Source organism: Hemiscyllium ocellatum, chromosome 34, assembly GCF_020745735.1.
Source record: "Hemiscyllium ocellatum isolate sHemOce1 chromosome 34, sHemOce1.pat.X.cur, whole genome shotgun sequence".
Taxonomy (NCBI): domain Eukaryota; kingdom Metazoa; phylum Chordata; class Chondrichthyes; order Orectolobiformes; family Hemiscylliidae; genus Hemiscyllium; species Hemiscyllium ocellatum.
The window spans coordinates 34,457,135-34,472,615 of record NC_083434.1 but is presented as its reverse complement, the minus strand read 5'-3'; the positions used below and the strand labels follow the sequence as shown (position 1 = coordinate 34,472,615).

Genomic DNA, 15,481 nt, shown 5'->3' with positions numbered 1-15,481 from the left:
AGGGTTACAGGGATAGGTCTAGGGGTTGCGTCTAGGTGGGATGGTCTTCAGAGGGTTGGTGTGGAGTAGAATCAAAATAGTGCTTCCACACTGTAGGAATTTTATGATTGACTGGAGAAAATGAACATGCTTTGCAAAAACGCCACAGGAAATTTCCTTCCTCGACCGGGAATTAAACATTGCGCATTTTTCATTGGAATCAACCACTTTGATACCAAATTGTTTTTAATGAAACGCACTCAAAGCAATTAACAAAATATTTTGTGTTGCCAAAGTGTTAAATTTACAATATTCCAGTTAGACAATACAAAATGCACACATTGTGGTTTCAACACCTAGAAATGGGCATTCAAGTTCACCACCAAGATGTTAAGTTTAAGATTTCTTGCTGTTTTTGGGGGCTTCTTGTGTTTCAAAATGATCAGTTTCCAAGATTAGTAAAACAGTCAAATTCTTGCAATAATACATTTACATTTCTATAAATTAAAGCAAATATCTTAACATACACTGATACAATTGTACTCTTATGCATAACCGTATTGAAAAATAAGCTGTGAAACCACCATCTTCACTTTCATTGAATACTGAAGAATTCTTTGCTGTCAGTAATGCGTGTTGAAGCTAAGATAATGAATCATCATTCGCAGGAGCAGGCATTTTACATTTGTGATCCCTACCTATGAAATAAAACACAGAATAAGAAAATAGTATAACATGATTCAAACATTAAACAAGTTTACTTATGAACCCTTCTCAACTTGCCTGGTTATAATAGAATCTCTGCACCAAAAAGTCCTTTACAGTAAATATTTAACTGGGTCAATGAGAAATGCAGGTGAAAATTGGATATTATCTGATATAATGGTAGTTAGGTCATTCAGAATTATAATTGAGATGTGGATTAACTCTATTAGCTCTGATGTACATTAAAAAGTTTTCATGTACAACCTAAAAAGATCCTGCAAAAAGAATATCACTAGTGATGCCATATTCTTAAGAAAACAGAAGTCTTGAGATAGCCAAATTTACCAAAGATTGCATGCAATGTTCACTTTGGGTTTATAGAATTATCGCTTATAAAAATCTTATTGAAGGAAATAATTTCCTTCATAAAAGGCAACAACAACAAAAAGGAGTACTTTGGTTTCTGAAATCATTAATAATTGGTAAAGATCTAAATGTCAGGCTCCTTGATATTAAAAAAATTAACTGTAGGTCAAGCTTGCACTAGCATTGTTTGTCAAATGAACTACCCAAGAACTAAATTCAATTTAAAGTCTGCACTATTCCTTTAAATCTGTAACTAAATTATTAATCTTTCAGTAGAAGGACAACAATAACGATAAAATAATGGTCCTTGCTCGCTGAAATTTAGCACTGAAGGACTCTAAAGACACTATATTTATTGAAAAATCACCAGTAAACAGTGATATTCCAGTTACTTAAAGTCACTGTAAATGTTGTCTTTAGGGGACAGAAACCTTAAGTCAGTCTTCATTTTCTTGCAATATGCATCGTCTCCCATCAGGGTGCACCTAAGAGACAGAGAACAAGTAAAGAAACACCTTGATCCCTTATGTTTTGCTGTGATTTTCTTTTAACAAAAAAAGCCTGTGAAAAAATTCCGCATAACAATAAGGAACGTAAATAATTTTCTTGAATAAACACCTCAAAGTCTGATGCTAACTTAACTTTACTTTTTTTTTACATACATCACAATTCAACTGCAGCAAAGCAAAGAATCCTTAGAAGTGTCAGCTATTCAAAACATTTCTTTAAAGATAATAGTTGCAAGAAATGCACTTTTCATCTGGTATGAAATGCTTATCTAGGCATGCCGTCAGAAATGACCTTGTGGAGAAGGTGAAGGAGGTGTCTCATTCAAAGTAGGCCCATGGAATAGGCGGCGTGGGCTGTTGCCTCCCAGCATAGCAACATAACTTGATTTCCTTTCTCTCTCAGCACCATCGAAGGGAAGTAAGAAAACAGTACAAAACATTAGTTATTTTGCAATAACAGGATAACTGGATCAGACTTCCAAACAGCTTTGTGAATTGTGGTGACCTTTAACTGGCATTAACTGAGACACTGATCTCCAATAAGCAACATCCACTTTTAACAGTTACTTCCACAATACGTTAGAACATTAACTGAACTGATGTGAAGAAGAGACACTAGAAAACTGATCAACTACTCCTTTGCATAAATCATTTCTTTTACCAGTTTTTATTTTTTTTTGAAATAGTAAGTGAAAGGCTTACAGCAACTAAAGGCAATTTACGTTGAGTGCATTGATTTGTGACTTGATAATCTTACTTTTTTTTTACTTTGTACAAAAGGTAGTTGGATAAAAATGTCACATTTACATAGAAAATGACGTTTGTTAAACATCTCATTCGAAAACAATTGGGATAATAAAATAAAATTTTAAAAAAAACAGATCAGATCAGCAAGTCACCACTGTAGTTTTATAGTTGTACAGAGACTTGACTGCACGTCTGGACCACTGTGAAATGGCTATAATGCTTGTTCAAAACAAACACTATTTACCAGTGTATTTATAAATGCACAACCAAAATCCTTCAGTATTCTGCATGGGTAACTTGAGGTGCAGGTGGAGTGTGCTGCTGTCTGACAAAATGCCCCGACTTACCTTTTCTATACATAAGCAAAGGCATTGTGCAATTATTTTAGCTCCTTCACTGGTTCTTAAGTATAAGAAGGCATTAGTACAACACTAAGCTCTGATGAACTATTGAAGGTTTTCTATGCCTTTGTGGGTTGATTTCATCAAGGGGAATACGAACATTTATGCCCATTAAAAATTAATTGTCCCCCGTAAGCACAATGGCTTACTGAATCAAAAACAAGCTACCATGCAATCAGAAACCCACGGCTTCACAGATCCAGTCAGGCTGAAGCCAGATGTTGACTTGCGCCAGTGAAGGGGCTAAGTGCAGAGCTACAATTCAAAGTCATCACAACTCATCTTAAAAAAAACTAAATGCCAAATTAAATGTACAAAAGAAAAAAGGTAAAGAAGCAATTACCGCTTTAAAAAGCAGCTTCTTTGCTCAAGAGTGGAAGGTTATGTATGCCTGTATTGAGAGACAACATGATCACAAATAATGAAACCAATGCACATAACGTAGCAAAGGAAATTCTTACTGTAAAACAATTTAACTTTAATTTTTAAAAATTCAGCAAGTGTCATATTTTAGCCATCTACAAAGAAATATAAAATCCCAATTTTTTTCCATTTCAATGACTAAATGAAACTGTTTGTTTATTAATGGACTATAGGTACAGATTTACTAAAACAGAATTTTATGGCATTGACAAATTTCTACCACAATTCTATAACAGTGTCAAATGGTGAAAAACAGTACACTGAAGGTGCTATATCATCAAGCTTCCCTGCACTCAAGTCTATAAATTGGCATAGTTTCAGCACTACATTAGCAAATTCACAAGCTAGTTAATATCATTACATTCGCCAGCATGCAAGGCATTCTGCCATGATGCTACTACTTCCCATTCATGAGCTGTGCCTATTTGTGACAATGAATGCTAATACATCAGTAATGTTGATGGTTTAGCTTACCTTCAGTGTACTGAAAGTGGTACACAACCTGCTTTAAATGATGTGACCATCCCTGCGAGCAGGCACAGGTAGGGACAGACCCCTTCGGCACTGAGTACACCAAGGGCATGCTGGCCTGCGTACACACACCTAGGAAAACGTGAATATAAACATCATTTTACCTTGGCCATTGGTACAGAGACAAGGACGGGCTAAGCCTGCACAAAAACAAAAAAGGTGTATTTTGAAGAACTGCAGCCAAAATTCTTCTCCAAAAACACCATTATTACAAGATCTTAAAATAATTTTTTCTTTATAAACAGTTTGTGTGCAGCCTTAGCTGTTAAAACAATTCAACAAAACTACAGTGAAAGTATGAAGAAAACATTTGGAAAAAACAAATCAATATATTTACAGTGACTCAAATTCCTACTAGAAATAACATTTCTCTTTTAACTTAACTTCATGCATATTTCATGGTAAACATCGTGTTTCACATATACTAAAATACTTTTCTCTGACTTTTCCAGTCTTTGTTTAATTGCTCAAACCCGTTAAATTCTCCGATTAAATCTTCTCCTGAATGAATGGGTGCTGCAGTGCCTGATTAATGCTGACACGTTTGGCTGGATCTAACATAAGAATCTGTTCCAGCAAGTCTTTGAGCTGGTGAACTTTTTTACGCTGGTCTTCTGGCAAACGCTGACAACCAATCATGTCAGACAGCAGGTCCTTAGTAGAATTAATAGTGCTCATAACAGTGACTTTCTCCTAAAGTAAAACAAAAACAAAATCAGTCTTAGTCCAAATGCATGGTGCTTTAATATTTACATACACGCACCAAAATCAGAAGTAGGACATACAGTACTTCAAGCATCCACCATTCCATATCCCTGTCGACTTCGATGACCTTCAAAAGCTTTAGTGCGGAGGTACAGGTATTGGACTGAGGTGGACAAAGTCAAAAAAAGCACGACACCAGGTTAGGGTGGCACAGTGGATCAATGGCGAGCACTGCTGCCTTTCAGTGCCAGGTACCTGGGTTCAATTCCAGCCTCGGGAACTGTGTGGAGTTTGCATATTCTTCCCGTGTCTGCGCGGGTTTCCTCCCACAATCCAGAGATGTGCAAGGGTTAGGGTGAAATATGCTAAATAGCCCATAGTGTTCAGGGATGTGTAGTTTGGTGCATTGGTCAGGGTTAAATTAGAGTAATAGGGTCGAGGAATGGATCTGGGTGGGATAACTTTTTGGAGAGTCGGTGTGGGCTTGTTGAGCCGAAAGGAGTGTTTCCATACTGTGGGGATTCTATGATAGTCCAACAGGTTTATTTGAAACCACAAGCTTTTGGAACCTCTGCTCCCTCCTCAGGCTGCCCGAGGAAGAAGAGCTCCAGAGGCTTGCAGTTTTAAATAAACCTGTTGGACTATAACCTGGTGTTGAGAGATTTTGGGCTTCAAAAGCTTATCAAACAAGAATCTTGTCTACTGCCTTAAAAATATTAATTAGTTCACCTCCATTGCCTTCTGTCAAAAGCGACAAGACCTTGGGAGAAATAACTGTTCCTCATCTCATCTCAGCACCTAATTTTTAAACAGCATTTTTTAGACTTGGATGCAAGAATAAATATCCTTTCCACATTCACTGTGTGAAGACCATTCTATACCTGGGATCATTACCCTTCAGCTGTTATAAACTCAAGGAAACAAGCCCAGTCTATTCAAGTCTTTCCTCAGGACAACCTGTTCATTCTAAGTGTCAATCTAGTCAACCCCCATGAAACATGTCCAATGCATTTAATCCTTCTTTAAATAAGGATACTCAAATGCGCACAGTATTCAAGATATCAGATTATGTCCTGTATAAATGAAGCACAATATCATTACTTCAATGTTCATTTCCTATAGAAACAAACAATAGCAATCTTTCGACTTTAATTACTTGCTACACCTGCGAACTAACTTTTCATGACTCAAAACTAGAATATCTCATCCCCTTCCATCTCAGAATTCTGCAGTCATTTCATTTAAGTAATACGGTTTTGTTTTAAACAGTATACACATTGGAGTTTCCCATGCATGCACAGGTGGTCGCATTGAAGACAGAGCATCACAACACAGCGTCATGACAAAACCTTCTGACAGTCATCCTGCAAACGCCCCCCTCCCGGCTCGCTCTACAGCACACCACTTCAGATCTTTGGAGATCACCAACCGCTGTGCTACTTAGTGTGTGGTGTTGACAAATAACCACTTTTTGTATCCTTCCTGTCAAGGCAAACTTCACATGATCCTCCATTGGCCAGATCTTTGCTGCTCACTCAAAACATATATGTTTGATTCCACCACATTTCTTTCACAACATATTCTCCTACTTATTTTTATGTCAGCTGCAAGTACTGCTGTCAAACCTTTGCACCTTTAAGTCATCAATGTAAATTGTAAGAAGCTGAGGCCCCAGCACAGATCGTTATGGGACTCTACTCCTCACATCCCATTAATCAGAAAAGGACCCATTAATTCCTGATTCTTTCCAGCCAGCCAATCTTCCTTACAGGTAAATATGTCTCAGCTTCTACTTTTACATGATTCTTTGTCAAATACTTTTTCTAGAAATTTAAGTGCAACAGGCACATCTTTATATACAGCACATCATAACCTCCAAAAACTCCAATATATTTGTTAACTAGCATATTCCCCTCAACATGATGCAAGCTCTTGCCAATTACCTTAGGTTTTTCCAAATACAGCCTCCTTAATCATTATTTGTAACATATTCCCCACAGACATCGAAAGCTAGCCGGCCTAGTTTCCTGCTTTCTATCTCCCTCCCATAAAATTGTGAATTTTATAAAATTTAACACCAACACATTTAATTCATCAGCCACCCTGTTAAGACCAGAGAATGAAGTCCAGCAGGACACAGACTTGCTAGTCCCCCCAATGAGTTATCATCATTACTAATTACAATTTATCGATTTTAAAACATTATAGCCAAAAGTGAAGCAAGCTTAAAGTTGAATACAATTAGCCTGCAACATTGTAATTTAGAGTTAAAATTTAAATTAATCACTAATTTCATACTGATTTGTAAATCTAGCTGCAAATAGAGAGAATAGAAGTATAATGTGCTATGGCAACACAGCTGAATAGTAATGAAGCAGAATACACTGAACTTAGAGCAATCTACCATGCAGTATATGCTTTTCCATTGAATCTCAAAATGGAGTTTAGTCTCATTCATTTCATTGCAAGGATATGGCAGCTCAGGTACCAATCCATGCTCATTCTAATCTTGCTGAATAAGGTACAGTAATATTTGCTTTCTGCCGTGTTCCAATTAAAAAGGTTTATATTGTGTTCTACATTTTCAACTTATTAAAACATCTTTTAATTATTGATATCAGGTAAAATCCATGTTCTTCGCAGATCTCACCACCTGCAGTGTATCATTCCAAACGATTCTTTTGAGTTTAATGTCAAAACGTACAATAGTTCACAATCTGAATGATGCCCATGAGAAATCACATTCAGACAAGTATTACAACTATTATTTTTTGCCACACTAAAGCAACATGGATAGCGAAAAAACACGAATAGATGCTGGCAATTAGTTATATGATTCCTCTACGAGGTAGTGATGAGGATGTGGTCAGGACAAGTGAAGGCCTCACAGGAACCCAATGAGCAAATGTCCCTGCTTCAGATTCTGGGAAGTGGCATCCTGTGCTCCACTCAGAAGTGCAAAGTCACAGTTTTCTTTCCTATTTTAAAACTTTTATTTCATTTACCAATGTAGGAATTCAACAATTTAAAATACTGCTTACAACAATATTTTTACAGATATAATGCTTTTTCTGCTAAGACAGGTCACACTGAACCAGATAGCAATTTTAACATTCATCCCAATGCAAATTGATGCTTCATTTGAAGTCTTTCCTTTTAAGTGGCTATTTTCAGGAACACAGCCACAACTTTACATGAAGACTCCCTGTATACCAGGTATGACCAGAAAATTGTCATGAATTAGTCAATAAAGTTATCTAACTTCAATAGACCTGCAGCTTAAACAGGGGACAAGAAGTGATGTATTTCCTCATTCAATCTAGTGATTGATATAATCACACAAACCAAGTTTACAAAATATTCCCACTTGAAATGCTACCCACTCAACACTGCTACCTTACACAACTGCTATGGCCCCTGTTACTCATAACCTTCTGAAAGCCACAGCTGTTATGCAAAACAGCATTCCCCAGACAGATTCCATTCAGCATTAGTTGCATCAAAAACTTCCAAATTCAACTTCATGAATTAGTGAAAATTTGGCACACCGACACATTTTGAAACACTATGTATGCTCAAAATATTGACAGCGTTTCACAATATGTTATTTTTGGATGAAGAAAGTAGAAAGGTTGCTTACTCAGAAATCAGACAATAAATATTAACAGCTGCAATTTCTGTGGCACTTGGCTCAAAGATAGCAAGTTATGATGAACATAAATGGAAACAAAATTCATTCTTTGCATAAAGTAGCCAAGTGGATTATTTTGGGTCTTTTTGCTGGTGTTGTAAGCACAGTGGTATTCCCCATTTAGGATCATTTTTAGCTGACTGCTGAGATTAACTTTCACCTTTAAAGAAACTGAAGTAACTTTCTATTTTTCATTCTTCTTTAATCAGAAAAATAAAATATTCCATTTTCAGTATTTTCTTGGTTAAGGTTATCTGCCATTTTCAGTATGTTGTGGCTGTGCATGAGATTGAACAGAAAAGAAACTCCAATAATAATGCAGAATTGAATAAACTCTTGCCACAATTCCAAAGCTATGTACCAGCTGAAATACACTGGAGAAGCTTTATTCACATAGGTAAGGTAAGGTGGACTGTTTCCTACATATCTCCAATTGGTAATTACTAACAGACATTTTTAAAGACTAGAGTGGGTCACCTACTCACTTTCATGGTCAGAAAATGGAAAGGGATACAAAAGTGATGACAAAACATTACAAAAAAAATTGAATTTTTTCCTTTGTTAGCCTCCATGAATGCCACATATCTCAAAACCCACTGCAAAATGAGGCCCAAAATAGGACTTTGAACCATCTCTCATAGTTGTTCCATCTGAAGTATCAATTATTCATCTTTTTATATTACATCTTCAAATTCAATGTTTATGGTGATGCACAAAGGCTAACATTCAGCATAATATTCAAGATCTCCATTCGCTTCAACTAAAGATTTGCCTGCCGTTAGCAACACAAGAAGGAATGCATTAATCTGAATTACATGTTTTATAGGTTTAATAAAAGCAGCAAGTTGCTTGGTGCTGCAGTCTAAGATCAGGAAAATGGAGGGTACAATTCAAGCCAACAAACTGAAAAACAATACTTTTAAATTCAAAATTTCCTCAAGCCCTTTCCTTCAAAAATCAGTTCCTTTGTGCAAATATACTAAGGACTACGCTCCGGAATACATTAGGTGAAGAATACAAACCCTTTCTGTCACTTTATCCACCTCAATGTACATGAAGTTCAGATTCTGATCAAAGTGCTGGTCCTTGAAAACACCTTTCCGGATCATCTGAAAATAATTAAATATATTTCACTATTATACAGATGTGCCAGTCAATCAATGAGACATTTTACCACTCAAAGACCCTGACCTTTTATGGATCATAGAAAAACGTAGAAGTGTCACTGCAAAAGGTCTGTGCAATGGTTTCCTTTCCCCACAATATTGTGCAAACCAATAGCATTTTAAGAATGGCAAAGGAGAAAATTACAGAAAATAAAGATTTTGTTTAATTTTCAGAATTAATTGCAAAAGTGTCAGTTTAATCCCCCAATTTTTCTACATGCCCTGTATCTTATACAAACTGATATACAACTGATTCATTAAGGCACATACATGTACACATATGATAATGCCCAGAGAGCAGGAACAAATGGTCATTACAATTTAATAGGAAAACTTAAAAAATAAAAGATCTTAAGGGAAAAAACTGATTCAAATACTGCCATTGCATCAGTTTCAAAATCTGGCAGGATATATAATTTATAAATATACAAGGTGATGCTGCTGAAGGTTTCTCTGACAGTGATTTTATAAATTTTTAAAGATACAGCAGTCACAGAATGGAACTTTAGTAAAGGATTCAAGAAACAGGAAAATCACTAACATACCTATCTTGAGGCCAACCTTCCAAACTCAGTGGATGTTGTTCAACCTCCACCAAAAATTCAAGATTCCAAACATACTCAATCCTGCGCCCCAGTATCCAAGCACCAATAAAGCTTTTACTGTTAGCAATGAGCCAGTAAGACTTTTGGCTTTCTGGCAACATAAATAAAGATAAAGATGGCTTTTAGCCATGCAGCTGTTTAAAGCACATTAATTGCTAGGTCAAAATCCTGGAACTTGCTAACAGGATTGTGGTTGCAACTTCATCACACAGACTGCAGCTGTTCAAGGTGGCAGAACACTGCTCTACTAAACTTAAGACCTTCTAAACAGAAACTTTCCTCCATCAAAGCCTCCCGGAACTGTTACAGCATAGGGTTAGAAACAGACAGAAGGCTCCTCTGCTCATTTAAACCCAAAGTAAAGCCCCCTTGACAACATTCTCATGAAACAATCCCAGGACAGGGCCACTACAGGATAAATACAAAGTAAAGCCTCAGGGCAATAAAGCTGGTCTTGTGACAACATCCACATTCCATGAATGAATTAAAAATAAACAGTGGAAGAATATCTCCTTTTCAGTTTCAAAAGCAAAAGTGTCAGTTTTATCCGCAAATCGTTCTACATGTTCTGCATCAGTCTTATACAAACTGATATACAACTGATTCATTAAGGCACATGTATAAACAAATATGATAATATCCATACAGAGAGCATGAACCAGTGGTCATTATACTTTAATAGGAAAATTAAATATTTTATCCCACATATAAAGTTTCAATTTCAAAATTTGGTTTTCCTTACCAATTTGACATCATAAAGAAATTAAAATAATTCATTGCCAAAAACATTAAATTCAAATGATCAATAAAGTATAAAATGCTTGCAAGTTAAAATGTTCGTTAAATCTAGGTCCAAGATTAATTCACCTACCTTATTTGGCATCTTGCCCTTTAAGTCCATCATGAGTTTCAGCATATGATTATTAGTTTTGCCAGGAAATAGAATTTTTCCTGTGTAAAGCTCATAAAGTGTGCAACCAACAGACCACAAGTCTATGGCATAATCATAAACTTTCCCAATAACTGCAAGAGATAAACAGAAAGTGCTTAAGCTTGGATACTGAAGTATTCTTGCTTATGTTTAGTGCATTTTGATCAAAGTGTTAGAAATAAAACAAAATTTCATAATCAGTATTGTAAATAAACAGGTCACGCTCTAAGTGTACATTTTCACTGCACACAACTGACACTGCATTAAGGAGCTCTTTAAAATAATAACAAAACTGCAGATTATATGTATAATTTTTAAAGCAAACTGGCACAGTTAGCTAAATCACTGGAGCAAAACACAAAGCAGAGAAAAAAATAAAAGACATTGACTCAGACTGTTCCCTTAATGTGACTGACCAGCAACAGCCTAGATTTATAGACCTTTCATCAGTAAAACGTCCCAAAGCATTGGAAAATACTTTTGTGGTGAGGAAAGTGAAAGTTAACAAATCAAAGGAAGTACAATTCTGTTAAGAGTTTAGTGGATAGGACAACAATAAAGATGCATAATAAATTCCAGCATGCAAACACAATATGCAAGCTTGTATCTATAATTTACTCAGGTTATGTTGCTGAACATAATTTTTTGTTCTATGGTGCTGTGAAATCTTCTTGGACTGCTTAACCACCAATGGGTTCTATTATCATAGCTATAAGATTTCATTTTGGATGTGTGCAGGAGTTTGTGTTTCTGGAGGGATTGGCCACAGTAAATGAGATCAACAATAACCCAAAGGAAGAAAATCTAAGTACCACGATTAAATGTGCAAATTCTCATCTGCTTCAGATGTTAAATAAACATTTAAAACTTACTAATTTCAGGTGCTCGATAAAATCTGCTGACGAGGTATGGTGTTATATCGTTATCAGCTACATGTGAAGCTGAGCCAAAGTCACAAAGCTTCAGGATGGTCTTGGATTCATTTACCTTTAAAGAAACAAGTTTTACTTAGCAATCAATCTCTGAGCCTACACAGAAATTTCAGATCCATTTTTGACAGCACAAATTTTAATAAATTTTAAAATAAATAATTTCAGCACAATAACATGATTGGAAATGTTGAACTATTCTGGTGACACTATTTCAGAGGGAGCAGTTTGCAATCTTACACCACTGCATTTATCATATACCGGTTCACAACAAAATATGGATATAGGTTTGCTCACTGAGCTGGAAGGTTTGTTTTCAGACGTTTCATCACCATACTAGGTAACATCATCAATGACACTCTGGGTGAAGTACTGGTGGTATGCCTGCTTTTTGTGTTTAGGTTTCTTGGGTTGGTGACGTCATTTCTCACGGTAATATTTCCTGTGGTGACACCATTTCACATGATGTCATTTCCTGTTTTATTTTCTCTCTCGGAGGTGGTAAATGGGATCCAAGTCAATGGGTTTGTTGATAGAGTTCCGGTTGGAATGCTATGCTTCTAGGAATTCTCACATTTGTGTCTGTTTGGCTTGTCTGGGATATTTACCACCCAGAGAGAAAAAGAACAGGAAATGACGTCTCCAACCCAAGCCTAAACACAAATAAAAAGCAGGCCACACCACCAGTGCTTCATTCGGAGGCTCATTGATGATGTTACCTTGTATGGTGACAAAACATCTAAAAGCGAACCTTACAGTTCAGCGAGCAAACCTACATCCAGAATCTCAACCTGAGCTACAAATCATCGCAATATCGCTAACAAAATATTTCAGTGCATAACAATACATTACTTTTGAAATCTTTACTGATTTCAGATGTTTACTTCAGTTCAATGAAATTCACAATCGCCACCTTCATATGCTTGGGATTTCAAGGACATCAAATCAACTTAAACTGGTAGCTGACGGCCATGGAGCTATGTACTTCAGGAGTAAAATGAAGACTTCAAATGTATTGATTACAAGGGTTCAGTAAAATCAGACCAGGATGGTGTTAAAACACAATGTCACAAAATTTACATCTTGGCAAATTTTCAAGAGACATATCGGTACATGAATAGTTTCACAGCAAGTAGTATCAAGAATGTGCATCTCTGAAAATAAGTGTTCAGACTGGTCGAGATAATCTTTCTGAATTTTCCACAACATTTTAGTCATGCTACCTCAGTGAAGAAGCACACTGCTTAAATAATCCTTATACCCAACACTTTTTCATAAGTTTCACAGAATACTCTCTCTCTGTAAAAGAGATGTACATCCTAATGTTCACTCACCAAAGGCAATAAACCTCCTTTGCAAATGAACTAAAACACAAAAAATGCAGTTAATCGGGAAAAGGAATGCGTGTTTGCATCAGTAAACTAAATTGCACATCTCAAACCTTAAATCCACGTTTTGCCCCAAACTAATTTAGCCATTGTTATCTTCTACTCCTCCTTTTCCATCATTGCATTTTGATTTCAAACACAAATGTCTACTGATGAATCCAAGAAATTACAAAACTCTACAGACAAGGAGAGCTCAACACAAACCTGATTTATAGGATTGATTTGAAGAAGAAGTTTATTTAGATTTTCTCTGACTCCATATCCATAGTCCAACATTATCTAGATATCACAATCTTTTCATGCAATACACTATTTTAAGCTCATATTAGTAAAAAAAGGTTACAATTTACCAGAATGTTGTCAGGTTTGATATCAGCATGAAGGATGTTACATCTCTTCAACAATTTCAGAGCCAGGAAAAGTTGCTGACTGTATGATCTTACAGCCTTTATATGAAGACCAACATCTTTCCCATATTTTTTCAAGACCTCACGTAAGTTCATACTGTGCAAAAGGGGAGCAAAATGTTTTAATACTCAAAACGAAATAAATATAAATGATAAAAATATTGGCACTCATAATACAATTTTCAGAGCACACAACTAATTTTAAGCAATGTTATAAGTAAGATAACGCAATTTATATCCTTTTACTTGTTTGTTTAGTAAAAAATGGACAAAACATTTTTTTTCCAAAAAATATAGCAAGTGATGCTCAACTGAAGCCAAAATACTACTTCATATCCATTTGGTCTTTCTGTTCCAATTCAAAAACAAACCATGATAGTTTAAACGTTGCTTCAGAAGAGATGTCAAACAAGCCCTTTGTGTTGTCATAATACTAACACTATGGTCAAGTGTGAACTGTGCAGTAAGTAATTCCATTTTAACCTCTCCTACAGTAAAGTTAGTTGATTCCCATTTTCACAATAGCTTTGTCACAAGCACCAAGCATTGGTCATGCTTTTAAATTCTCAGCTTACTTTTGCTGGAGAAAGGCAGTGGGGAAAAAGCACTAATATCTGCTTCTCAACAAAATGGGGATAGATTTGTTTTGAAACTTTAAAAAGCTTAAGACCACTGACTTGGTAAATAATATGCTACACTATATCTGATAGCCTGTCAGTATACTCAGTGAGCACTGCCTCTGAATTCATTTGTCAAGACCAGGAAAATGAAACTACATACTTCTAAAGTTCTTTAAATATAAAGGCATCCTCCACTTACCACGAGGATCACCTCTAGTTACCACTAAGAAGAATGACGAAACAATGCACCTGAAAGACATTATGAGACAGATTGTCACAACTCTAGTGTGGTCTCTTTACTCTTCTTCCTCTGGTTACAAGCTTGTATTGAGAATGAATAAAAAAGATAGATTACCAGTCAAAAGCAAGGTGCAAATGAAGCAATTTAAGATTCCCCTTCTACTGACCCCTCAGGACTGGGGTTCATAGCATAAAGCTATTGTGAAAAGGTCAATGGCCAGCACGGAAATCTCTAATGTCAAAACGAAGGAGAAGCAAAAATTACATGCCTGCAAATAGTGAAATACTTTGAATTTTGATAGGAGACTTCAGCCTGTCAAGGAATGTGCAACCATTTTGGCTTCAATAGTACATCATGTTAATAATTAGATTGGAATGCAAAATCTTGTTCAAACACAACGGTCATCCAAGGACTGTGGCCATATTTTGCGCTGACCGTAGAAATCTGAACAACACTGATCACAGCAGTTTGTTTGCATGCCTCAATTCCAATATCTGTTTTTTTTTAAATGAAGTATTGGTAATAACAGTGGTGGGTGAGAAAAACATTTATATTTACAGAGTTATGCAGTAACCAGTTACCTCAGAGGCTCAAAGACCAAGCAGAGATGTTGCTTGTGGTAGAAGTGTCTAAAAAGTCTCAGGCAATGGAACTTATCATCAGGATCTGCATCATTCAACTTCTTCAGGAACTCTAGCTCCTTCAAACCAGTCTTTTGCCTATCAATACAAGCATCAATCAACCTCCATTTTATTCAAGAAAATGAACTACAATGAAATGAATTATATTTTACAAGGAAAACACAAAAATACAACACAGTTGGAGGTGCTAGTGATACAACTGACAACAAATTCCCTCTGTCAAAAAGGAGACTGAAAGCAATCCACGTTTCTGCTGGGAATGCACTGAAGTGTTGAGTTAGGACTGTATGACACTGAACTGTGATATATCCTACAATTAAATGAGTTAACACGCCACCAGAGCCCACATTGCAAGTCAAGAACTGTGTAACAACCTTATTTGGAAAATCTAAGTCATGCTGAAATAGAAAATGAAACAGATCAAAGGTGTTTGACTTGCACTCATCAGGATAAACATAAGAATACCAAATTCAAACAATTTACACTACAGTAAACT

The 15,481-nt window shown here is 36.1% G+C and overlaps 1 protein-coding gene across 4 annotated transcripts in view; it reads right to left on the bottom strand.

Annotated features, from left to right (window-relative positions):
• Positions 1 to 207: 207 nt before the first annotated feature.
• LOC132832202 (serine/threonine-protein kinase PRP4 homolog) overlaps positions 208 to 15,481 on the bottom strand; it is a 48,108-nt gene continuing 32,834 nt past the window's right edge. The window contains exons 10-18 of one of the 4 annotated variants that reach the window (XM_060849984.1): positions 14,926 to 15,063; positions 13,427 to 13,580; positions 11,632 to 11,746; positions 10,700 to 10,851; positions 9,080 to 9,166; positions 3,605 to 4,354; positions 1,852 to 3,098; positions 1,418 to 1,535; positions 208 to 677 (exon numbers count right to left, since the gene is read on the bottom strand). In XM_060849984.1, the coding sequence (XP_060705967.1) occupies positions 4,151 to 4,354; positions 9,080 to 9,166; positions 10,700 to 10,851; positions 11,632 to 11,746; positions 13,427 to 13,580; positions 14,926 to 15,063 (850 nt within the window). In that variant the 3' untranslated portion in view covers positions 208 to 677; positions 1,418 to 1,535; positions 1,852 to 3,098; positions 3,605 to 4,150. The remainder of the gene's footprint in view (positions 678 to 1,417; positions 1,536 to 1,851; positions 3,099 to 3,604; positions 4,355 to 9,079; positions 9,167 to 10,699; positions 10,852 to 11,631; positions 11,747 to 13,426; positions 13,581 to 14,925; positions 15,064 to 15,481) is intronic. The other 3 variants (XM_060849985.1, XM_060849982.1, XM_060849986.1) reach the window with 3 other exon arrangements.